The sequence below is a fragment of the Astatotilapia calliptera genome, chromosome 6 (assembly GCF_964374335.1).
Source record: "Astatotilapia calliptera chromosome 6, fAstCal68.1, whole genome shotgun sequence".
NCBI classification, from domain to species: domain Eukaryota; kingdom Metazoa; phylum Chordata; class Actinopteri; order Cichliformes; family Cichlidae; genus Astatotilapia; species Astatotilapia calliptera.
In genome coordinates, this window is record NC_137427.1 from 9,864,384 (window position 1) to 9,890,969 (window position 26,586).

The 26,586-nt window shown below is 39.9% G+C and overlaps 2 protein-coding genes across 4 annotated transcripts in view; one reads left to right on the forward strand and one right to left on the reverse strand.

Moving 5' to 3' along the window:
• tmc6b (transmembrane channel-like 6b) lies at positions 1-20,752 on the forward strand. Of its 3 annotated transcripts, XM_026170140.2 has the most exons (22): positions 10-85; positions 1,149-1,223; positions 4,972-5,135; positions 10,168-10,298; positions 10,468-10,629; positions 12,249-12,404; positions 12,505-12,613; positions 12,880-12,964; positions 14,860-15,111; positions 15,740-15,939; positions 16,020-16,164; positions 16,294-16,449; positions 16,820-16,998; positions 17,094-17,184; positions 17,289-17,386; positions 17,529-17,624; positions 17,719-17,794; positions 18,677-18,810; positions 19,428-19,604; positions 19,752-19,830; positions 19,957-20,043; positions 20,145-20,752. In XM_026170140.2, exons 3-22 carry the CDS (start codon positions 5,080-5,082, stop codon positions 20,157-20,159), a joined length of 2,484 nt encoding a protein of 827 aa, XP_026025925.2. In that variant the 5' UTR covers positions 10-85; positions 1,149-1,223; positions 4,972-5,079; the 3' UTR covers positions 20,160-20,752. The 3 variants fall into 3 exon arrangements, with proteins under 3 accessions (XP_026025926.2, XP_026025925.2, XP_026025924.2); XM_026170141.2 differs by lacking the exon at positions 1,149-1,223 and having other exon boundaries at positions 1-85; XM_026170139.2 differs by lacking the exons at positions 10-85; positions 1,149-1,223; positions 4,972-5,135 and adding an exon at positions 9,937-10,048 and having other exon boundaries at positions 10,148-10,298.
• Positions 20,753-26,586, reverse strand: part of notum1b (notum, palmitoleoyl-protein carboxylesterase b) — an 8,955-nt gene continuing 3,121 nt past the window's right edge. Inside the window, exons 4-11 of the mRNA XM_026170146.2 lie at positions 26,451-26,511; positions 25,509-25,567; positions 23,508-23,610; positions 23,238-23,429; positions 22,936-23,033; positions 22,696-22,843; positions 22,565-22,612; positions 20,753-21,812 (exon numbers count right to left, since the gene is read on the reverse strand). Of these exons, the coding sequence (XP_026025931.1) occupies positions 21,488-21,812; positions 22,565-22,612; positions 22,696-22,843; positions 22,936-23,033; positions 23,238-23,429; positions 23,508-23,610; positions 25,509-25,567; positions 26,451-26,511 (1,034 nt within the window). The 3' untranslated portion in view covers positions 20,753-21,487. The remainder of the gene's footprint in view (positions 21,813-22,564; positions 22,613-22,695; positions 22,844-22,935; positions 23,034-23,237; positions 23,430-23,507; positions 23,611-25,508; positions 25,568-26,450; positions 26,512-26,586) is intronic.

Below are 26,586 nucleotides of genomic sequence, written 5' to 3' on the forward strand. Positions count from 1 at the left end.
CCGCCGTCTAGTTTAGTTTGCCGAGTGTTATGACTGACAGCGGTCGGTTACTAAAGATAAGCGGGTTTGTTACGATTCTGAGTAGGTGAGTGAATACGTTTGGTGACTCTTTTTTGAGAGTTTAGCTGCTGTTTATTTTCATTTGCTTCTGTTTGTAATTTCTATTCAACTTGGTTAAAGTTCAACTTCAGTCTTTGCCAACTTGTCGACCGCCTCTTGTTAGAGTTTAAGCTAACCGACGGCAAAGAGAGAAGTTGGTGTTTTTAAAGGGCTCTGTGACTCTGCTCTTTTTGTTTCTGTAAGCTGTGTTCAGCAGAAAAGCCTGCGGATGTAATTACAGCGTCGGAATCTCTGAATAAGCATTTTGTTGTGTGTTGTGTTACGGCAGATTTTTTTTTCAACGGTCTCCGTTTTCCCAAATTGGCAGATACGTTCAGATTAAAAGGTTGATCTGTGTTTCAGTTTGCAGTTTGGAGCTTAAAATGTTCTCACAGATAGCGCTGCTATGTTGTCAGACCGGTTGTCTGTTTGTCGAGAAGCTGATAATTGATCGCACAAGGTTGGGATGAGTCGGAGCAAGTTTACCATTTACTGTGCTGTTTAAAAAAAAAAAGAAAGAAAAAAAGTTGGATCTAAAATCCTCACCATAATTTCTTATCTCCATTCATAATTAAGATCAAGCTTTTATACTAGCTTTTTAATAATTAAGTAAATAGACCTCCAAGTACATTGCACTTCTTTGACCACCCAAAGTGCTTTTTAAGTATTCAGACATAGATACTGTGAGAGATGATAAACAAACATATTTTTTCTATATCTCCCAATCTTTCTTTAACAAGGAAGACGTAATAGGTGCACTACTGGCATTCATTTAAATCTGTGTTGTAGTTTGCAGTTTCTGTGATGTAGCCAGGAGTAAACCTATCATTTAGAGTCCTCTGTTCTGAATTAAAGAGACTATTGTGGGCCTGAATAACAGTGTGACTGCTGTGTGTGTGTGTGTGTGTGTGTGTGTGTGTGTGTACGTGCGTGCATGCCTGGCTTTGTTAATTGAATGGACATTTGCATTATTGTCTATTACGGTATGATCTTTACAGTTTTTATTGCTCATCATATGCCCATTCGCCCAACCTTTATGTCCTTTACAGTTAAGCAGAGTTGCTGCAAGAAAATCTACCTCTCTTTCTCTCCACCCTTTCACGAGGCTTCACTCAAACTTTGAGGTATTGTAATCCAAGTCTTTGTTTTGCTGCCATGTTAACTGCAGCTTTGGGCTTTGCTGCTGCCTCTTGTTGGCTTTTCTCAGTACTCAGTTTTTGAAAGCTGGAAGGGTGGAGAAATTCCTTTTTGTATACTATCAGACCATTTTATGATCTCATACAGTGTGTTGATTTTTGGAGTGTGGTGTCTTCATTGTGACTTGGTTAAACTCCTCTTCATGGCCCTCCAGTTGGATCTGTCCAAATGTTCGTGCTACTTTTTGAGCTTTGTAAAAGACCCTAGTTTTGTCTTTTAGCCCTTCCTGCTTTGCTTTCGTTACTCCAAAAAACCCAAATTCCCTCTCCTCAGCTTTTACTTGTGCCTTTGTATTCAGTTCAATTACAGTTGCATTTCAATCTGCATGAATGATTGTTCATATTGACCAAAACATTTGTACTATACTCAAGCAACCCTACATCAAACTCCTTGTGTGCATTTTTCTCTGGCTTATTTTGTTTGGCTGTCTTTAAGATCAACTTTGACCTCCCTGCCTGGCTCTCTGTTTGACCCATTCCCACGGTATCCTGCACTGACTGTACACTCTCAGAGGACTGCCTTAATATTAGTTGCACTTAGACATTGAAATAGGAGAAACAGTATGACAAAATACAGAGAGTGACTCAAGCTGAGCAGTGTTGTATGACCCTGCTTTGTTTGCTTGTTTGCCCTGCAGAAGTGAAAATTTGAGATAGAAATATTAGTTGCATAACAAGCAATGCGCGTGAAATGCATATGGAAAGAAATGGGTGCAGAAACATGATCCTGGAAACAATTTGGTAATCGGAAAAGTATGTTTGAAAGGGAGGGAAACCATATGTGTGCAGTAGATTGTCCTAACAGAGCCTGAAAAGAGCAAGCGCAGTAAAAAAAATATTAAACAATTGGTAATTCGGCATTTCTCAGCCATGGAGTCATTTAGTTGGTGACTGGACTGATATGCAGAGCTCCTCCCAACTCTTTCCATGCTGCATATGTTCACACAGAACAAAAACCAAGAGAACCAGCAATCCAGGTCTTGTCTTTTGTGTTTGTGGATCATCATTCATGTGGAATGATTAAACTAAGCACCCTTTGTTTGTTGCTGGCCCAGCAGTACAGTTTCAAAGTGGCAATCACATTAAACCAGTGGCGTCCACCTGTTTTCTGCCATGCCTGACATCAGAAGCTGAAGAAAGGATGCATCCCAAAGTTTGCATTGTTATTAATAACAATGAAAAATGATCGATATTGAATTTTACTTAAAGATGCATCCCATTATTGCAGTAGCATCATGTTTGTTTCATGTTAGTTTCATTTCATATATTCTGGTTATCTGTGTCAAAAGTTAAGAAGTCGTATGATGTATATTTATATACGTCATATTAGGAAAATAAGATGATATGCACTGATTTCAGTGGCTGATATTTATCTGCTGTGTCACTGCAGATTTGCTCTGGCTAAATATGCTGGAATTGTTGAAAGAGTTGAAAATGATCAGAGGAAAAAAATACTAAAAAAGGGGGGGACCGTACCGGTGACAGGCTGTGGTGACGTAACTCGGCTCATGAAGCTCATGACAAAAACCAATGTGGCAGCCATAAAGGATGGCGGTGCCCCTGAAGCTCACCAAGTAGAGCGTGCATCCAGTGTAGTAATTCCTGATGTTGTTACTGCAGTGATCTGGGTCAGGACAGCCATTTATAGTGTGTGTGTGTGTGTGTGTGTGTGTGTGTCCCTGTTAGCACTATACTGGCTCATCAAGTTTCCCTGAAGAACAAACAATATTGAAGGCCATTTATTTACATGAACGGATATCACCGGATTAAAAAGTGTGGCACATGACTGATTTTCTGGGTTGTATGTGACAAGGGTAAGAGCTTGGTAGAGAATGATCTCTTTGGTGGTTGAGCAATAGATTAGTTTGTGGGGATTTCTGAGAATGATTGGAACCTAAGTTTCCTCTTATATGAGTGTGTGGGTTTTGATAGCTTATTGAATGATAAGCTTTGCATTATCTGCTAACTGATCTCCACAGAGACATGCAAAGGAAATACTCACATGTATCATACTAGAGCATTATAGTCTTAGCAAACCAGCTCCAGCTCAGCTGTTTTTTATATTTGCTTATCATGAGCATTGTTGAGCTAATGTTTCTAGTGTGGGAGCATGTAAACAGGAAGTGGATCTAATGTTTGATGGAGTTGAAATTGTTTTCACAGATAGCCTCTGTTATGTTGTCAGACCAGTTGTCTGTTGTTTGAGAATCTGATAATTAAACCCATAAGGTTGAGATGAGTCTGAACAATCTTACCATTTATTGTGCTGTTGGGGTTTGTTTTTTTTGTTGTTGTTTTTTTAAGTTGGCTCTAAAATCCATATTGTAATTTCTTATCTCCATTAATAATTGAGATACATTCAAGCTTTTATAATGGCTTTTAAATCATTTAGTAAATAGACCACTTCTCTTCTCTGACCACTCAAAGTGCTTTTTAAGTATTGTAACACAGATATTGTGAGAGATGAACCACAAACACAATTTTCTATATCACCCAATCTTTCTTTAACAAGAAAGACGTAATAGGTGCATTGCAAGCATCCCTCAAACCACTGGACCTCATTTGAGGGAAATAATTAAAGAATAAGGACAGATTATGCTCCAAAAGTGACAAGTATGTAATAAAAAGCTGTGAGCCAGAGACAAACTGACAAAACAAACACCAACATGTATGGGTTTGCTGTTTTGTTTTTTACCACAACCATAAATATGTAAAATATGAAGACATTGTGGAGAGGTGTTTCTATTTTTTTATTATCCTACATTTAATTTTCTGTAAGTGTTATTAATAAAGCTTAGATATAATTTAGATCAGTTATAATAATGGATAGAGAAGGGTTAATCAGGGACTTTCTTGGCAAATTATTAATCAGAAAATCTTCTAAAATGATGTCAAGAGAAAAGTTACCTTTATAATAAGAACGAGGAAAAATCATTAATTATTGACCAAATTTAGATTGTAAATTGTCAGTCACTGTTACCAAAAGCCAAATGTTTTAATTTATTTTATTTTATTCTTTTAGTTTAATATCGCATTTTATCTTCCCAGATGTGTTGTGCCTCCTAGCTTTGAAGTAGGTGGAGTTTGTTTTTACAGTCAGCTATCATGTCCAAAGAGCAGAATTTATAGCTGCTCCAAGGTTAGATTACCATATGAAGCAGTTGCCCAGAAATAAAAGTAGAAAATCAGGTGAACAATGTTCCATTTAAATGGCAAACAAGCCATCGAACATGCTTCCTCAAAATCTCTTATATGACACGATCTGATAGAAAAATCGTACAATGTGTTAGTCTGTCTCTGTTCATGTGTCATTCATAAATATTCATGTCACTGGTGACACAGTGCCATCTGACTCTGGCCACAGGCCTTATTATAAACCGCACCACAGTGGAGCTCTCAGAATTGTAGACAAAGTGACACAGTTCCTCACAGCAAGTCTCCCTGATGCATCATGCAGGTCACTTTATTCTCTTTGTAAAGGCCAGGGAATGTTGACAGTGCAGTGACACTTGATACACATTTGCACTTAAGCACACCTGTAACTTTAATAATCTTTCAGGGCAAGCAGTAACAAGACCGGGGCAATCAAATTCCAAGCAAGTGCGCTGGCATTTTCTTCCCCTTTATCTCTAACACTAACGCCCCACCTTCTAATCCCCCCCCCCCCCCCTCCCAGGTAGAAGATCAAACACCATGGTGGAAGTAGAAGGCAGGTCTGAGCAGGCGCGGGTGTGAACCTGAGAATTACAGCTGGATACATCGAGACTGTCGGCAGAGAAGGAAAATGTCCCGAAATGTTAACTTTGACCTGAGCCACCCGCTTATGGAAGCTGGACTGGAGTAAGTGTCACTGTAGGGCTCTGTGTCACTTCATGTTACTCTTGTTTTGTTTTCACACTCTTCATTTTGATTTTGTCGATTTTTTTTTTTCTTAGCGTGAAGGCCGTGAGAGCGGGAGGGAAGGCTTAAATGGGAAGGCAGATCAGACTGTACTCTGGTGCAGAGTTTTTGTCGTTTTTTTTCCTATCCTTTTCTTTTTTTTAACAATGCGACCAGCTGCTGAGCTCCACTTTATTGTCCTTGTTTCTGTTTGGTTGAACAGATCATGACTGTTTGCATGCTTGCTTCTTTTAATTCCTGTGTAGAAGTCAAAGGGAAGCGAACTTGCTGTTTGTCCTTCTAAAAAGACAAATGGTCTCTCCAGCTGGCTTAGGCGTACAGTATCTAAATCGGGAGTAGGCAACTTTTTTTTTTTTTTCTAAGAGGGCCTGACTGACTGGTAGGGCTGCTCAATTAATCGAATTTTAATCACGATTACGATCTGGGCTTTCAACGATCATTAAAAATGACTGAGCCGATTATTAGCCCCTCCCTCATTTATCCGCGACACCTTAAAGGCCGGTGTTCCAGATCAACTGGCGTTTAGATCAACTGGCGTTGGTCGAACAGATGTGTGGCAGTCTTGCGTTTCAGGAGCTCCTACCGACAAACCAGCAAAAAAAACGCCAAATGTGTCATCTGTGACACTTGTGAGGTTATCTCAAACACACTCCGTCAGTCTTGATGCTGTTGAACAACAAAATGTTTAAAAATGTGGCGAGTTTACCTGGTGATATCCTCATGCGCGACGCGATCGCGAAAACAGCAAACAAGTAACACCACGCCGTTGTTGTTCACAGGACAGCAAGAGTAAACGATCGGGAGACCCTTGTCGTCGTTATCGTTCCACTCGCACGGTTTATTTCACCGAATTCAGCGTTTTTGCTCCACAACTAAAGCGAGCAGTTTGCTCTGTGCACTAACATGGACTCGAGTCAACCAGCGCCACCTCTGGCCAAGTGCCACAGCCTACAGCCAGATCAACCTGTGACACACATCTGCACCACGTTTGAATTCGTGTCATGCACATTTGTACCTTTCAATTGTGTGTTTGTGCGTCATGCAAACAAACCTTTGAAATGAATGAAATGATATCATGTATTTAATATCAGCCTACATTTGTACAAAATGCCAAATGACATACACATAAGAATCACCATCCTGATATCAATACTTTTGCCCATACGAAAAATGTCGTGAACACACTAATATTTCACCAGTGTTGTAACATCACATGTCGTTAGCGTAGTCTGTCTGTGTCTTCCCTCTGCAAACAAACATGTTAGAGTTGGTTGTGATATACAGTCTGCATAAGTGTGGTCAATCTAATAAACATTTGTAAGGAGATGGCAGTTACTGTGAATGTACAGCAGGTGATTAGTAATAAACAGCCAGACAATGACTCTGACAATCTCATTCAATCTTGCAGATTGCACCTTCTGTGGAAAGTGGTACCACACAGTGTGTGTGGACTTCCCCTGTGCAGAAGGCGACTACAAATGTTGTGGGTGCTAAATAAACAGAAAAAAGTGATCCCTGTTGTCTTTGCTTACTGATTGTTTTCAGTGTTGACAATCCACATTGCTGGCATTGCATCTTTCAACATGTTTGTGGGCAGATTTGGATGTACCAGGGGTAAGTGCAGCCACTCAGCCTCTACTCACTGTGATCATAGCAGCAGGTGCAGATGTGTCACAAGTTAATCTAGTAGTGGGCTATGGTCATGTGTTAGTGGTGGGAACAGTCATATCCACTCACTCTCACTGGCTGTTTATTACTAATCACTGTGTAACTGCTGTGGATTCACAGTAACTGCCGTCTCCTTACAAATCTTCATTAGATTAACCACACTTATACAGACTGTATATAACTCCAGCCATGTTGATGAATTGCCTATATTGGCTGGAAATATTCATTTTCAGGGAAAAGACACAGACAGACTATGCTAGCGACATGTGATGTTACAACACTAATGAAATATTGATGTGTCATATTTGTCCAAGGCGTATTTCATTGTTATGGAAAAAGAGAATATTAAAATCATGATGACCAATTGGAGTGGTGATTTCTATGACTTTGTGTATATAATTTGGAATTTTGTACAAATGTAGGCCAATAAGGAATATATGATATCATTTCATTCTTTTCAAAGGTTTATTTGCATGACGCACAAACACACAATTGAAAGGTACAAATGTGCATGACACGAATTCAAACGTGGTGCAGATGTGTGTCACAGGTTGATCTGGCTGTAGGCTGTGGCACTTGGCCAGAGGTGGCGCTGGTTGACTCGAGTCCATGTTGGTGCACAGAGCAAACTGCTCGCTTTAGTTGTGAAGCAAAAACGCTGAATTCGGTGAAATAAACCGTGCGGGTGGAACGGTAACGACGACAAGGGTCTCCCGATCGTTTACTCTTGCTGTCCTGTGAACAACAACGGCGTGGTGTTACTTGTTTGCTGTTTTCGCGATCGCGTCGCGCATGAGGATATCACCAGGTAAACTCGCCACATTTTTAAACATTTTGTTGTTCAACAGCATCAAGACTGACGGAGTGTGTTTGAGATAACCTCACAAGTGTCACAGATGACACATTTGGTGTTTTTTTGCTGGTTTGTCGGTAGGAGCTCCTGAAACGCAAGACTGCCACACATCTGTTCGACCAACGCCAGTTGATCTAAACGCCAGTTGATCTGGAACACCGGTCCGTGAAAATATTGTCGGGCATAAACCGGTCCTTGGCGCAAAAAAGGTTGGAGATGCTGATTAAGAGGACCCGAGGGAAGCTCGGAAAGCTAAGCAGAAGTTATTTGGAGAGTGACTGCTGTTGGTTGAAAAGAGAGTTTAAAAAAAAAAAAACTTCAGTGGTGTTGCACACTATTTTATATTATTTTTTTAAAGTCATTGTTAACCCTTTAAAGCCAGTCAGAGCAGCATGCTCCGTTTTGTGTAACTATTTTTTAAATCCCTGTAGAACCTGAACCGAGTAAGCTAGCGCAATAATTTGTTTTGCATATGAAACCAGAGGAGTTGTACTTACATCTTATGCCATCAGCTTGTCGGTTTCCTTTCACATAAAGCTTTGCAAAAATTGCATAAAAAGGCTTGCAGGAACAAAAACATAATATTCCAGAAACACGCTTTGCCGATCCGATCAGCTGTTCGTAACACTTCCCACAGTGAAACAGACTCAGCACGAACTATCACATGTCCGCCATTTCCTGGCCGAAACCGGAAGTGATGTCATTTTCGCGGAAATTGTAGTTTTTTACTTGTAGGCCTTAAACCTATACTGGTCATGTTTGACTTTTCTGTGTCGTTTCTGGGATGCTTAGAACTCGAATTGCACTGCTGGAAATAGTTTATTTTGATGCACCTGCTGTTTTCTTTGCAAATTTGCATCATAGGATTGTTTTTTCGTTTTTCCTGCAGTATATAAAAATTGGTGTATCTCCAAAATAAAACTATGAAGACACTCAAAATAAATTTCCTGTTGTTGTAAACTATTTTTTGCAACTTTTTTGTATTTAAAGCTTTGAGGGATAAACCTCTTAAATTTCTCCAAGTAGAAATATATGTAAAAAATACAAAAAACGATTTTCAATTTTTTTGTAGTTTATTGCACTTTTTTTGCAATTAATGTAGTTACTATGGACTTAATGCATACATATTATTAAAATATGGGCTATAACAGTTGTATAGCAACTTGAAATGCTCCCACAAATGGCACTACAACATGTAAAAAAATAATATAAGCTCTGGCGGACTTGGTTCTATAGTAGGTCTTAAAGGGTTAAATAAATATCGTCAAATAATCGAGATCTCAATTTCAGTGAAAATAATCGTGATTATCATTTTTGCCATAATCGAGCAGCCCTACTGACTGGGATACAAGGCAAGGAACCACAGCCCCACAGCAACTAGTTAGAGACAGGACATGGTGCTGAAATATGTTAAAACTAATACATTTTGGTCAAAATGGTTTTACAATAAGCCAAAACCAAGAACCTTGTTAGAAAATGTTTAAACTTTGTGTCAGTCTGGCACACAGTCAACGTAATGCACGCATTAACTTTTATTATTTAATGCATGGCTGCATGAGTAAATGGAAACGGATAAAATATGAACAACATGGTCACATTCGTGAGTGTGAATTGTCATATTTGTCTGACATTTCTTTTTTACCATCTATGAAACATTTTGCGTATGAAAAGTTTCCCCAGACACAGACTGGTGCCCGACATATCCTCCTCTGTGTGTTTCATAATCGCTGTTGAACCTCTCTCCTGACCTCTGTACATGTCTAATTTGGATTCATTGCTCCATAAGACATGGTGTCGCTGACTTTCATTTCAGTTCCTGTGTAATCTGGCATACCATCCCCTGTTTCCTTTACTTAAGAACAGCTCAACATCCTTCCAATGAGATCATTTCTGATGAAGCTTTGAACAGTAAATGGTACAGTTAAAGAAGCAGATGCAACAATCATGTCCCATGGCAGGTCTTTTTTTGTTTGTTTGGGGGTTTTTTTTGTAAGTTCCTGGCACTTTTTTTGTCCTGTAATTTCTATGCAAAGTTTCTGGCTTGTAGCTCTTTGGGAATCACTTTGTAGGTAATTTTTGGCATTTTTGAAAGACCTTCAGGAGAACTATTACGCAAGACAACTTAAAAAAAACAATAAGCAAACTTTGGCTCCTTGGAAGCAAAAATGAGAGATGACTTGAGACTTTTACACTGGACTGTGTATTGCGCTTTTTTGTTTGTTTGTTTGTTTGTTTGTTTTGCCCAAATGTGATATAGATTGTGCAGGAAGAGGCTTGCAGCCTCCCACTCCCACCGGGGCCACTGATGACCAAGTCAGAAAGTGTTTTATCTGTAGGTTACTCAGTGGTCACTGGCCCTCAGAGCACTTTGAAGCCTTTGAATCTAGCCTAGTCTGTACCACCCTATTTCCTTTTTTTATCGGTCCTCAAGCCTGTGCGTCTCTCTGTCAGGAGCCCGGCAGATGAGGAAGGTGTTCACGATTCATTTCAGCAGCTAATTGCAGAACACAGTGACAATGGAGCAGCATCCAGTGCCTTGGAGCTGCAGCAGCTGCAGAGTGATTTGGATGAGGAGAGTCGAGGTAAAAAGAAAGACTGTTTGCATGTGATGAACTCTTATTTTTCATTTATATAAAAAATATATATTCTCTTTCTTCATGCCTAAAATGTCTTTACCACTTGTAATACCTTTCAATGCTGCGTTGAATTGCAAAGGCATCATTTTCTGTCTATTTGTTTTTCTATCCTCAGACAATATGCCATTGAGTGGCCCTGAACATGAGCATAGAAGGAGGCAGGGGGCAAGTGATTTGGAATGTGATGGTGGTGAAAGAGAAATGGACCCCATCCAAGGTGAAGGCTGGTCCTCGGACACCTTGAAAATCCTGTCCTCCATGCCCAGTCGCACCATTGGTGAGTCCTGCAACAAGCAACTATTAATCATGAGGAGAGTATTATACATAGAAATAAATAAATCAGTTTGTTTTAAAACCTTATGAGCACACTCATCTGGATTACTTTGTGTGTGTCCAACATGTGTTTTAATATAATTTTGACACTCTAGGATTTCTGACACATGCTGATTCAGTGTGGTGACTGTTCACTTGAATCATGTCGGGCATGCAGTGCAATCCATCCAGCACTAATCACTAATAGTGTGTTGGCTTAGTCAGATTTAAAACTATGTAACAGCTGCAGAGCTCTAAGTCAGAACATTTTCACGTTTCTTTTAAAAAATGTTCTTACAACTAACTTAAATCATAAACAGTCTCACACAGTCTATATGCTGTTTTCCTTTTGTTTTTACATTATTGAAAAATATCAGACTTCTCAAACAGTTACCACAGAATGAGAAATGAGAATTGTTACCACAGTTTGGTTTATGTTGAAATCCAGTCAAAATCCTTAATGCAAAGTGTTCTAGAAGCATGTTCGCAGTAGTTTCTGAGAAATATACAGACCTAAAACACAAAATACTGTCTGAAAGTTGGTCTTGTTCTAAGAGCTTTCTTATCCCTTTTTTTTTTTTTTATTAAAAAATATTTAAATTGTAAAAAAAAAAATGGATAAGATCGTCTTTATCTTTCCCAAAAGTTTGTTTTGTTTTGTTTGTTTGTTTGTTTGTTTTGTTCTTTTGCTTATCTGTTTGTTTTGGGTGTTTGGTTGTTTGTGTGTTTGTTTGTTGGAATAGCTTAAAAAATAAACTGATTTAAAAAAACAACTTAAAATAAATAAATGTTATTTAATGTTTTGCTGAGTGTAAAATAATTAGGTGGCCCTAGAAAGTAACTTAATGAATTCAGTATGGTATATTCTATCATATTCTAAAGTAACTTGCTAAATAAATGCTCAGTATACCACTGTAGTGGACAGGGCAGTGCTGACCAGTAAAATGAGGTACTGGTGTAGCAGGTGTTAACATGGTGTTACTGCTTGATGTAACATGGTGTTGATGTGTTTCAGCAGGAAGCATTTCGTTTATCACCTTCCTGTCTGTGGCAGTTCAGGAGAAACAGGGTGGCAATGAAGATTGCTTTATCTCTTTGCAACATGGTGCAATATTTTAAGCATGTGAAACACAACTGGGAGATTATATAGACTTAGACTATATACCAGACTTTTAATACACGCCAAGCCACCCAAAAAAGTATTTTTTTTTTTGTAAACCTGCTAGCTTAATCTCTAAGAATGTAACATAAATTATTTATATTTATATTTTATATAAAGAGTAGCTACAGCTATAAAATAAATGTAGTGCAGTAAATGCTTTGTCTCCCTTTAGAGTTACCACACAGGCTGCGGGGAAGTAGCTGCTAGAAAGAGACGAGGTGGCTTCTGTTAGCTTGCCACAAAGTTTACAAGATGTCTGCATGATTTAAAGCTTTAGCAGTTTATCTGCATCAAACGGTGCTTCTTAATGTACTTCTTCTTTCACCCAACTTCTTGTTTGGGTGAAACAAGAAGTTGGAAGAGCTCTCTGGTTTCATGAAACTCCTTCGAGGAAATAATTGTTGTTGATCCCATTTCTGCAGGCCGCAACAGGGGAGCCATCATCTCTCAGTACTGCAACAAGACCTTGAAGCTTAGGAGACGCCGGCAGACCAGACCATCCATCCGGGACTTCTCTCCCTCCTCTAGACCGTCCATACGAAGCTACGGCATGGAGGGGGACACTACAGATGCAGAAGGTGGAGGCTGTCAGACGAGTGATGTGCACTGTTTACTCTGATTAAATTATACTGCATTAGAATGATGTAATATAAATGATGTCGCTTGTGTTTATTATAGTGAGTAAGAGGGAACGTCTGGTGAACAACCTGCAGAACCTGCCTGTGAGCGACCGGGTGAGGATGCTTCGAGGAATGCCTCTGAGTGTCGCTGAGAAGAAAGAAATCAGGCATGTTGCTCGTAGTCATCGCTTCTTTTGTGTTTTATTTATGTTTGCAGCCACATAAACTGACTGCCTGCTTAGTTCTACTCTTTCTGACATTAGCTGCACATCTTATTCTCACTGTATACTGGATTTTAAACACTGCAAATAAATGTAATGATCTACAATCTTTGATATCATTAGAGTATTTACAAAGTTTATATTTACTGGTCTGTAAATACTCTTTCACATCATGTCACTGAAAATGATCCTTTGTTGTTTTTTGTATACAGGAATTTAGTAATGCAGAAGGAGAAACGGATACTTTCCAACAAGAAGCTTTCCTGTTGCAGTCAACTTAAATACTACATCATCATTGTAAGTTATCCTTTGTATTTCTGTGATTTTTAAATTCCTTAACAGATACAAGGAAACTAGAAACTGTTATAGTTGTGTTTCTATGTTTGCATTTTTAATAGTGAGGGGAAAAAAGATTAAAAAAATGCTTGCCCACACGGAGTTCAAAACTCACTTTAACTCGTTTGTCTTTTTTTTTTCTTTTTTTTTATTTTGAGAGGGAAAAAGTGTCAATACTTGTATAAAACAAATACAATCAGTATTTATGTGACAAATAATATCTTGCTGTGAGGGATAAGTTTGTCCTACAAACTGCTGAGAATTGTAGAGATGACAACCCAAAGTGCACAGTTTGCACATTGTGCTCCCATCATTGTTTTCAGTTGCATCCTGTTCTCCTGCTGCGTCTTATCAATAATCAGTTTCTGGAGTATAACCTCTTTGTCATGTACTTGGATTTCTGTGTTTGTGTTTATAAGGTACTGTTCCTTCACTCATATGAACATTACTGTTAGCAAGTCCAAAATAAGAACAAAGTTCACTTGTCATTGGATGGCAGAGAGGAAGCACAGAATAAAATTCAAAATAAAACTGAAAACTAAACATGAAACTAACACAGACATGAATACTAACACTTAGACAAAGGACTGAAGCATGAACATGGAACTAAGACAAAGGAAGTCACAACAAAAACACTCTGAATAGACCAGGGCTACTGATAATAATCAGCCTGAACCACAACACAAAGTAACACAAAACTAAAACCCAACAGCAGAATATTTCTAAACTAAACACAGAAACCAAAGACTCAAAAATACCACAACTAAGACTCACAATATACCAGAACAATAAAGAAATCAATGGGAAATGCCTAAAGAAAAACTTAAGCTTAAATATATTTACTAAGAATTTGAAACTCAAATACACGAGCAATCCACATACTTGGCAAGAAAGAACCCCACAAGGCTCAGGGGCTGGTCAGCAAACACATGTCATGTTTATCTCCCATATGTGATTGATTGTGTAAATTGTCAGTACTTGGCTAGTGCAAGATTAAAAAATTAAGTTCTGCTCTAACCACATTTCAAAGCATAAAATCATATATGAGCATATCTGTCTCCTCTGCATTCCTTCCTCTGTTTTTTATTTTTTATTTTTTAAGTTTAAGCTGGGTTATTCTTGTCAGGGTTACTGAGGTGTGATAACATGGAAACACAAATGAAACTCATAAAATGCACTGTGGATAAATGTGCCCAAGGTCCTGAGGTGTAGAGGAGTGTGGGGTATAGGTGTGATATTGTGTAATGTGCAGCTTGTTACTTTGCAAAACGTTTTCTACAGAAATTCCAAGTTACTGACAAAATGTAAACCCTACCTGAACCAAAGAAGCATTTGAGTCGCGACACAAGCCTTTCAAACTTTAGCTATGTAGTAAATGTAGCATGATATCTACAATGTGTAAGAGTGCTTATTCATTATGTGGTAGTAAGGGACAGGTTATTAACTCTGCTTTAAATGTCTGCAGCGCGGGGGGGAAGCGTTCGACCTGTCTTCATGGTTTTATATGTAACAACTGCAAGATCTGTCTCCATCAAAACTTCACAATTCATCCTTTTAAGATCCTATAAAACATTATTTAATATTAAAGATTTATTCAAGGTGCTCTAAGGGTGTGACATGCTATTGTAAATGTGTCACATGAAAATGGAACATTTGACTTTCATGTTGCAGCTGGGGTGGTTATTTCCTGTAGGTGTTCCTACCAGTGTGATTGCTCTGTTGCCCAAGCGTTTATGACTTTCTATATGAGTCACAGCGTCTCAGAAAACCACAAACACACGTCCAGTTTGTCTTGTGTTGCTACAGTGATTTATTTATTTTTTCCACCTGACTTTTTTTAAACTGTCTCCTTCCAGGCTGCAAGAAAGAGCTGGTACAGCTGGTTGTCCTTCCTGCACTCTCTCCAGCCGTGGCAAACGCTGCTCAAGAGAGTGAGCGGGCGTTTCGGGACTGGAGTCCTCTCGTACTTTCTCTTTCTCAAGACCCTAGTCTTTTTTAATGTCTTCCTGTTCCTGGTTACGGGTGCGTTCCTGGTGCTGCCTCAGGCTGTGCATCCTCCATACCGGAATACGACATCATTCTCTGGACTGGAGCTCCTCACTGGAGCAGTAAGTTGTCTGCTGCATGTTCTCCCTGTTTTTGCGTGGGTTCTCCCCGGCTTCCTCTCACAGTCCAAAGACATGCAGTTAGTGGGGATAGGTTAATTGGAAACACTAAATTGCCCATAGGTGTGAATGTGAGCGCAAATGGTTGTCTCTGTCTATGAGTTAGCCCTGCGACAGACTGGCGACCTGTCCAGGGTGTAACCTGCCTCTCGCCCTAAGACTGGGATAGGCTCCAGCACCCCCCCATGACCCTGAAAAGAATAAGCGGAAGTGGATGGATGGATAGATGGATCGATCAACTGAGGAGTTGCACCAAGGCCTAGTATAAGATAAATAAGGATAATTTTGCACTGAACTATACAAAGAAACAATACAATCAAACATAATTTTAGCTGCTTGATTTGGAAATGAGCATAACAAATAGCATTTAAGAATTTGATATGTTCCCTTATTTACAGGAAGTGTAGTAATAATAAGAACAAAGACGAAAAATTATTTTTCCAGGCAGTTCCTGTTCCCAAGTTGGAGCAATGCAATTTGTTAACCTTTCACTGTGTTTGTTTATTTATATTTGCCTGTACTTGCTTGTAAAGTACAGCTAAAGAAGTTTCTGTTCTTGTGTTTGTCTCAGGGCTCTTTCTCACATACCGTTATGTACTATGGATACTACGCTAACTACACACTGCCTAGGCGCTCCAGGGATGAAGGGGGAGGACAAAATGCCTCCACATTGACAAGTGACTCACAGCAGTTCTCTTACAACATGCCTCTCGCATACTTTTTCACCATTGGAATGGCATTTTTCATCACATGCATCATCCTTGTATACAGGTACAGATAAAAACAGACCTCATACAACTGTATCCACATCAGTCTTGCTTTTTTGTTGTTTACACGTCATTTCCCAACAGCATGTCGAAAACATTTGGTCGGAGCTTCAGAATCAACAAATCTAATAGTATCTTGACTATGAAGACCTTCAGCTGCTGGGATTTTAAAGTCATCAAGAAAAAGTCTGTTCAAATCATGTCTGAAAATATCGGCACACAGCTCAAGGTAAGCATGCAAACAAACACGATGCTCGTTCACATTGTAGACGCTGACTGGCAGGAATGTGCTGACCTGAAACATTCATTGTGGTCTGTATCTCTCCCTCACACCATCATTCTCCTGCCCCCTCACCAGGAGCTGCTGGCAGAGCTGACTCAAAAGCATACCAAGAGCACTTTCTGCAAAACGCTCTGTAGGCTGATGGTTCATGGAGTGGCATGGACAATCTGCATAGCAAGCACCACTGGCTGTATGGCTGGCGTTTACTACTTCTCTAAGTTTATCCACAAGGTGAGGCTGGATGGATTGTCCTCCCCAGTGTGTCATAAAGTCTTTGTTCCATATGTCTCTTTAAACAGGGAGCTTGTTAACACGGGATGTACTTCCTGTATATCACACAGATTAGTGACTAGGTGCACGTTTTCAGCATCACAGTAATATCTAAATATCTCCTGCTGCTTCTAAAATGAATTTAATCTATTTATACATCTTATATTTCCCACTTTTCTTACAATTTCATTCATTTCAAATTTATATACATCTATGATTATAGTCAGGTTCAGTCATGATATGTATCGACTAAAAATATTGCTCAATCAAACCAATACTTTCCAGTAATGTAACTGAACAGCTTATCCACACCTTGTTTCTTCCTGCTTAGGACCTGCAGCAAAACCATCGTAATCTTGACGTGAACCCTTTGATGAAAGAGGCCAAATTGTTGTCTCTGCCTACGGTGGTTTCTGTTATTAACCTGCTGTTACCTGCCCTGTTCAACCTCGTCGGCTGGATGGAGACCTACGAGTCACCTTCTGTTTTTGCATATGTCGCCATTGGCCGGTACGAGCAGAGCATTATGTGGTTGAGTAATGTCAGAGGTTAGAGTACAGAACTGATGGATTTGGTTGTTAACAGTCTCTCTCTGTGTTTTCTAGGAATTTGATGTTGAAGATGAGCATGCTTGGAGTTCTCTGCTTCCACTGGCTGGGTCGGGTGGCTCCTGAATACAAAAGCATTGGCCTGACGGTAACATAAACAAGAAATTACACTTTGAAGCTACCAGAGTAGACAACTGTGTGAATAAAGGGTTTCTAATCACAAGTTTGTTTTGACTATGTCTGTTATCTCAGTGCTGGGAGGATTTTGTGGGTCAGGAGCTTTATCGCTTCCTGCTCATGGACTTCATCTTCACTCTACTGGACACGCTGTTTGGCGAGTTACTTTGGAGGTGGGTCACTTCAACAAGTTCTTTCTTGGTTTGTCTTTTTTTTCTGTCATTAAATGTAATTAAACTTTTATCTCTTTATGTACTTTTAGTCAAGTTCTTTTATTACATTAACTCATCTCATGTCTCCTCTGGCCTTTGGCAGGTTGTTTTCTGAAAAGGTGCTGAAAAGGAAGAGGAAACCAGTGTTTGATATCGCCAGGAACGTTCTGGATCTCATCTATGGACAGACATTAGCCTGGTACAATTCTCTTTAGATATGCACACAGTGAAGTGGCCCTGCTGCGACAAGCTCTTCATTCTGATGGATGAGAATTATGTTTGTGTTTCTTCAGGTTGGGAGTTCTCTTCAGTCCAGTCCTGCCTGTGGTGCAGATTCTCAAACTATTTCTGGTCTTCTACATAAAGATGGTAAATGCACAAAAGAGACACTGAAATTCAAAAAGAAAATCAGAAAAAACTTGCTCAAGGTGGAACTGTTTTTTGTTTGTTGTTGCAAAAGAGTTAGTGAGAGCTAATTAGAGGTACAGGGTGGTGGTGTGACAAAGAACCAAACAAAACAAAAAGGAACTTATAACAGAAGGGTAATAGTTAAGCCTGACTCTTAACCATCAAAGGTGAAAAAGCAGCATCCTGCCAGTGTCTCAAAATACTTGCAGTGTGGCGTTCGGGGAAGTGAATTATTACTGTCTCGCCAAAACTCCTGTTGTTTTGCAGGTGTGTCATGCAGAGGAACAAAACAAGCACGTTACAGACCTCAACATTACAAGAAATAACATAAATATCCTGTAGCACAGGACATAATACCAGGAAACCTTAAAATCTGGATGCAAACTGGAATGAGGCCAAAGGCACGTTGTTCACTTGAAAGCACAGCTTAAGCTTGACTTTCGTTTTGACTTTCGTTATAAACCAGCTGCCTGGAGCCTGATTGGGGTGCTGGCTTGGGCCCTCCTCCAGTCAGGCTCTGGGCAGCTGTAGAAGGTGGGATAAGGCAAAGCAGAGACCCGTGTGCAGGCAGCTATCCAGGACAGATCTGCACACACCAGTTATTATACAAAATGGTTAAATCGTGTGTTCACATGTCTGTAGACTCATTGTTCGATTAATTAAGCAGCAATGTAGCCTTAAAATATTGTATGTCGTCTCTGCTGTCTTACCTTTAATTTGCCTGTAGACACTGAGTTCAGTGGGACACATCTTCACTGTCAACCTTTCTCCTGAACCTCTGACACTTCTTATGAAGGCATTGACCTCTGACCCCAGCTCTTGTGTTATTTCTTTATTCCACAGAGCAGTGTGATGTTGAACTGTCAGGCCCCCAGGAAGCCATACAGAGCCAGCCAGATGACCACCATCTTCATCACTCTCCTTTGCATCCCCTCCCTCCTCGGCGCCTCCGTGTGTGTCACATATACCATGTGGAGGTACTCGCAAACAGGCAGCTCAAAGAGGATTTAACCCCCTCCTTTTCTCTAGCTACTACATCTGCAACTCTGGCATGTTCACATCAACATTAATGCTGCATGAATGAAACCAGGTCACTTATCTATTCCAGTGAAATCACAAATGCAGAATAATCCTAAAAAAACCAACCTGCAGCACAGCACAATCTGCGAAGCACTTTATTAAGCAAACAGTAGCTTTTTTGTGTCAAACTGTTCTTCAAAGAGCGAATGGGTTTGATTTTGAAGAACAGATTGGTTCTCAGCTCTGAGAGTAACCCAGAACTGATAATGTTCTCAGTCCAACAGCTGGAAACCTCAATGGAAACCTTGGCATTTAAGTGGTCGCCTTGAGGAGATCGTGTTTTTGACACTAAGAGGGAGGCAGGTCCCTGTAATGTGACTGTATCCCTAAGAGATGAATAATAGATACAAACACACATGTGAGCTCAGCCTTAGTGAAGGGTTATAAATTCATGGCTGGGTTAGTTTCAAAAAACTTTTTCCAACAATAAGAAACAGAACTTGATTCGTCTTTTGTTCTCCGGCCTGCACAAATACTCGAGGCATTCACACATCTGTTGTTTCTGTGTCTTCAGCATCACACCGTCTACATCATGTGGTCCGTTTCGTACGCTTGACACAATGTTTAAGGCGGGAAAACACTGGATGGAAATACTGGAAAAAGATAATCCCAGCCTGTCCGTGCTGTCCAAGGCTCACACATATTTTGTGGAAAACCCATTTTTTCTGTTTGTGGGAGCAGGCATCTTTCTGTGAGCACACACACACACACACACACACACACACACACACACACACACACACACACACACACACACACACACACACACGATCTATATCACTGATAGCAGTGTTATCTTTTTAAACACTTGATTGTTTTGTGATTTTCTGTTGATCAGGATAGTGATATACTTCCATAGTCAGGTGGTGGACGGTCAAAGGAAGATCATCAGTTTACTCCAGGATCAGATACAAAATGTAAGGCACCACCTAGTGTTCAAATACAGATCTTGGTGGGTTTTTTCGGTCCAAGTTTACCACAGTGCTAGGATGTTATACACTGAAATGTATTTGTACTTTTTCTTTTTTCCTGCGTGTCTTCAGGAGGGAGAAGATAAAAAGTTCTTGATCAATCGGCTGCAGTCTGTCCACAAGCAGAAACAAGATGCTGGAAAACGTCTTAAAAGCCAAGTCGGTCACCTTTATAACCACCAACATTTCTAATGCTACAACACCAGACTGCACATCCAACCTTTTTCTTACCTTCCATCTTATTTCCTTTCTTTTTTTAGGACTCTACATGTTGAGGCAGCTGATTCTCCAGAAGACAAACCTCAGTCCACCAAGCACAGAAATTTTAAACCTGTGTGGATAAAACTGGAATACTAACCAGGAACTCAAAATCACTATGCAGCAGTAGATGTTTCATTTTGCCAAACGCAGATTGTTGAAGTGTGTGTAGTTAGAAGGAAAAGGGACTGTTTATTTATCTACATGAATGTTACTTGTGATGTTGCTGGTTTACTTTAAAGATGCACAGACTGATAAAGAGTTTAAGAAAAGGCAGCGTCACAGTGGTGGGATATGAGAGGGAAAGAAGAGAACAGTCTGAGGAGCTCAACAAGCAGATGAAACAGGTAAATCTTTCTGTAATAATAAAATGGGCAGCATAACAAGAAATCTTTAGCCCTTCCTTTTTTAGAAGCACTTTTATAGCAAATGTGAACAAAAGTTTATTATTACTGGAAAGATATTTTACCGTGTGTTAGTATGTATGCTGTAGCTGGATTTATTACTTGTTGGTGTGAGTGTGTTTATGTTGTAAATGATGTTATTATTTTTTTTCTTGAGTGATAACTGCCACTGTTCTGTTTTGTAAGTAAATTATCTTTTTGTCATATTTCAGCGTGTATTTGTCTTTATTAGTGCGTTTTTAAAGGAGTGGGCACTACTACCATACAACAAAATATAAGGCTTACAGCCTGAAGAACAGTATGGACATAATGCACTCTACAAGCATACACTTTTCTTTCTTTCTTCTTTTTTTTTTTTTAAACAAACATGCAGGTAAAAAGCCAAATATGTAGTTGGTGGTATGTAGGTGGTTAACTGTGTTTGACCATAAGGAAATATAAAAAGATCTCTTCAGTAGAAAAATAAATAAATCCTTTAACCGTGGCCTGAAGAACAAAGTAATATTTCATCTTTAGATCAGTAAATATTACCCATTAAATTATCTTTTCCATAAAGAGAAAAAAAAAGCAGCATATTTGGTGAAGGGTTGAAACAGCAGCACCGTAGATGGGTTTCTGAACTGGATATTTTAGAGGTGAGCACCAAGTCCCACAAAGAGCATGCTGGAAAAATCCAAAACAACAAACTGGGAAGTGTTTCCAGTCTTTCCCATCAAAACTCCGGAGACGGACCTGCACATATAAATGATACAGTACATAAAACTGCATATTTATGGAGGTTATGTTGATCTGATGTGATCTCATATACTGTAGTTTAAGAGCTCAAACACTGGTTTGATTGTATTCAGCTGAACGATATTGTCAAAACTCATGAGGCACTTTTGTGTGTTTATTTTGTTGGTGGATATCTCAGTTTTCATCCACTCTTCTGAAAAAGTGTCTCAGTTCCCGTTATTGAGCATGCCCAGTAGCTTCTTGGGCTCCATTCCCTGCTGCTGAGCCATCTTCTGCACGTCAAAGCCCATGTGCTTCAGGAACTGGATGACGCTCATCTCTTGTCCTGTCAGCTGGTCCCGAATGGTCGGGCAGGAGGGGTTGCAGTGCGGCCACGGGCAGCTGTCGATCAGCTGTAGAAGGCAACCTCTCACGGGAGGGGTCACGTGGCTGTGGCTGCTGTTGATGTGGAGGTTGTGATGGAGGCTGCGGTCCCAGCAGTGGAGGGCTCTGGGGAGGGAGATTCCTTTCACTCGGATGTCCGTCCAGTCCCTGCAGTGATGGGAAGACCAAAAGTGATGGAGCAAAGGTTACTAAGATGAAGAACAGTCCACAGGAAAAGTGCGCTCAAGTATAAGAAACTGATGATTCATGAGTATTTCATAGTTTGATTTCTCAAGTTCATTTAGTAAAATTCATGGAGACACAAGTTGGAGGGGACGGGTATGGATCCCTGCCTTATGTCCAGGGAAACAGACAACAAAAGTACCTCAGTTTGTTAGTCTGGGAAACTCTGGGACAGTGAGGTGCAGCACAGGGACCTTTTTAGTTTGACAAACTAAAATCATTCTTTTTGGGAATTCCCAAAGAAACTGACAAGTGCAGATTCATATAGATGATGTGGAAAATTAAAAAGTTCTTAAACAAAAGTTTCTTGGTGTGATGATAGATGATAAAAAAAAAAAGCTGGAAGTCCCATATAAATCATATACGTAACAACATTTCAAGAAGTATTTCAATTTTGAGTGAAATCACTCCACGTTCTCTATTGTTCAGATTTCACTGTATTTGCTTTACAGTGCAGAGGTTTGGGGCAATACTTATAAATGTTCGCTGTCATCAGTCTTCATATTGCAAAAAAAGGGCCATAAGGATAATCCATAAAACTGATTACAGAGATCACACAAATCCACTATTCTTAAAATCAGAAATACTACAATTCACAGATCTGGTTCATTTTCTCACTGTGCAATTTATGTATAAATTTACACTATTTATCTATCTATGGTTTGATTTTTACTTACGCTCTCGTGATGAGCTCATGAGACAGGCATGCCGGTGCAAACATCGCCCTGTCAATCAGAAAGAGCAGAGTGTCAGAAAAACTGAAGTCTTATCATATCTGTGAGCGTGTATGAGCGTTTTTCTTCCTTACGTTACGTCACGAAGCGTAAGCCTCAGCTCCTGCCCCAATTTCTGGATGTACCTCCACTGGCCCTCGTGGATGGGCTGTCCGGTCAGGTGGATGTTATCGACCGTCAGCTGGGCCTCGTCGAAGAGCCACTGCGCCACGAACACCGGGCCTGCAGGGTAGAGAGGACGTTCCGTGGGTCAGACTTTAAATTACGCATCATCTTCTGTCTAGCTGAGAAGCTCGGGGTGTGTGGTGACTCACTTTTTAATGTGGGGTAGACTTTATATCCAAAGAAACAGTTCCACTCCTCTCCCACGTGAGCCTGCCTGCAGCTCTCTGGCACCAGTCCTCCCCAGTACCTGCACAAACATAAACCATCGCACATTTTCCAAATCTATCTGGCCGTCCCTCCCACAGTTCTTGGTTGTAGCTTCAATCCTTCATTCATTCACTGCTTCATGCTACTACACAGGGATAGTATTGGCTAAATAAAAAAAACGTTTAGACACTCTGGTGGGAAAAAAAGTCACTATATCACTCCTTGAGCATCGTCGTCATCTTACCTGATGCCTCTCTTTATGGCTTCAGTGGGAGCACAGCTGATTGTATCCAGGCAGTCTGTGAATTTGTACTGTTTGTTATCCAGGAACCATCCAGAATCAGCCAAGCCCCTGACCTGCACCCCTGTATATCCCTGGGTCTCCAGCTGCTCTGCAACCTGGTCCACATTCAGCAGGACACCTGTCCCACCGGCACTGGAGACACAAACAGTGAGTTAACAGTGAGCAGCCGCCTTTGGTGAAGAGCACGGAGGCACATGAAGCTGAACTAACCTGCTGCCTGCCAGGAGCAGAACCTTGGCGTTTTCTAGCCCTTTTGTCAGCAGCTCATTCACCACCTCCTTAATGATCAGAGAGCCCATGAACGCATAATCACCTGAGAATAAATAGAAATAAAATATGAATAGAATATAAATGAATATAGTTATTTATAAACATGAGGCCACATGGCACACTGAAGCCTGGATTTATACTTAGTCATGGAGACAGGCAGCTGAGTAGTCTTGAGCTTACAGTATAAAGTGCCTTGAGGTGACTTGCTGTGATTTGGTGGTATATAAATAAAAGGAATTGAACTGAATGACCTCACACAACACAAAGGATCTACTGTTTTAAGACTGTTGATGCAGTAGGCTGTACTCAGGATGTAGAGAGTGTAGACTGAGATAGGAGACCTTGGCCTTCATATCAGATCAGGAGAGACAGTATAAAGAGAAAAAAGGTAAAGGGATAGGACCATAGACTGTATATTAAAAATGGATAAAGCCTCCTGATGTGAAAAGTGAAGCGGCTTAAACCTACATTGTTTCTAATGGCCAGCAGGGGGCTTATTTTTGTCTGGAAAAAGAGTTTGTTTCTTATAAAATAAATAAATAAATAAATAAATAAATAAATAAATAAATAAATAAATAAAGCACTAGTATGAAGTCCCAATGAATACATCATGATGCTAATTTTATAATTTATGGTCCCTGTTAGAATTCTTCTTCACAATGATAGGAAGAGCCGACATCGAAGGATCAAAAAGCAACGTTGCTATGAACGCTTGCCGGACGCTTGACACCAGAAGCGAGAGCCCGCTCGGGGGCTCGTCTCCCCACCTCACCGGGTAAGTGAAAAAACGATAAGGGGTGGCTGTAGCTCGGGAGGTAGAGCAGGTCAGCTGCTGATCGGCTGGTGGTTCGATCCCTGGCTCCCCCAGGTTGCATGCCAAATATCCTTGGGCAAGATACTAAACCCGACTTGCTCTCCGATGAATCCATCAGAGTATGAATGCATATGAATGATAGCTAGAAAGCACTCACTGTTAGAGACAAAAAGGATAAAGTGGCAACTTTATGATTGATAAGTCACTAATGATTATGGATTGTGTCTTTGTTTGTCATCATAGGTTGTCATGAGAACTGCATAGCAACGATATCCTATGATTTAAAAAAAAAAAAGAAGAAATCTCAATATTTTGTAAAAAAGATCGACAGCATAAATAACTGTGTAATTGTTTTTTTTGTATTCCTTTGTACATGTATACATATATTTATAGATAGTAACAAATTCATCCCCTGTTTATTCCAACATGTCCACACTTTGCACTGCTGCACATATAAATGCTATGTGTGCTGATTTTGTCAGTATTGTCTGTTGTCGAACACTGAGAGCAAAGAAATAATTGCAGCCCAACTCAACAGGGTCAATAAAGCTTATATTAATTACTTAAAAATATTTATAAATGTCGTGATAATGTCATAGATTTCTTATCGTAGTAAGTGAAGTGAAAATCTGTGACAACCCTGGTCTACGGGTTAAGTTGAGGGCACAGCGAGTTACCCAGAGGACTTCCACATGGGAGACTGAGGCCTGTTCTGTGTGAAGCCAAAGTCAGCAGGGACTTGTTTTTATTCGTGTGTATGAAGCTCGTACACGTGTGACGAAACACAAAAGAGAGGAAAGAGTTGCAGGAGGGGTGAATATTTCTCCAAATGCTGTTTTTCGCCTCCTTTTATTGATTTCTGCAGTTTTAACAGATGAGTGAATGTGGGTTGGTTTGTAACGCTGTAAATCAAAGATGTTTTTCCAAGTGCCTGAAACGCATCTAATAAAATATAATGAGGTTTTCAATAAACCAGAAGAGGAAGCTAAAAAATTTATAGATCTGAGAGCTAAAAGAGGCTCCACACACGAAGCCCTTTGACTCCACTGATAAATCTTTCTTTATAAATCCTTCTCTTAACCAGAGCCACAAGCTCACACACTGAGCGATCACGCACTGGGTCTTACTTTGATCTGTCTTCGGGGTGGCTCCGCTCCACACGTCGCTGGAGCAGTACGGGATGAACCTGTGGGGGGCGCGGGAGAGAGACAAACACTGTTAGGAGAACACAGGCAACCTGGAATCGCAGCCAGACTCGTTTAGACATTTAGATTTGATGATGCTGACAGATTAAAAAGCCCCGTTGGCTGTGTGACAGTAGACAGAACACAACAAGCACAAGTGTGTGCAGACAGCCAGGCAATAATGACAAAAACAACATCACTGTGTATCTTATATTGTATATATTCTAAATGAAATTATCAAGAAATGCAAGGAAACTTGCAAATAAACCATTTAAGCTTAAAAGGGTGTTGGCTATGCTAAATTCCAGCTCCATATGTTCATTTTTTGACACACTACTGAAGATGCTTTGCTTTATTTCTATGATTCATTCCTACAGTGTGATAGGATTGGGCTTAACATTCTACATATTTCATTATTTTTGGCTATCTATGCTGAATATATGCTGACCCCATCACTCATCCACCACTGTAACTGTATATAAAAGACAAAAAATGGAAAGCTTTCCAATAATTAATGCTATTTGTAACTTAGTATCAAATTTAAACAGCATAGTTCTAGGCAATAATCTTCTTTAGTATGCTAAATTTGCATTAACCCATGAGAAGTAGTTCACTGTCTCAAGTATCACCTCAGCCATGGCAACACTGACTCCATTTCTTTCAAATTAGAGCTTGTACTTCAAAGTAAAAGTATATATTTATCACAGAGAAGATCACAAACTGAAAATATTCATATGAAGCAACCAAAATGTTAAAAAACAAACAAACTCATTAACATAAAGATTTTAATTCTGACAGAAGTGAAGGAATTATCCCTGAAAAAAATGAGAGGGAAAATGCACAAAAGCATTAAATGTACAGAGAAGGAGCGGCATGCTTTCTTACACCATGTTGGCGTTCCACCAGTGAGGGTTTTCCTCCGGCTGTGGAGACAAAATTCCCCTTCCTGTGAAAGGAGGGAAGATGGATGAGATGTGACATGATGGTAACTTTATAGATAAACTGTAAAGTTAAAGAGGTC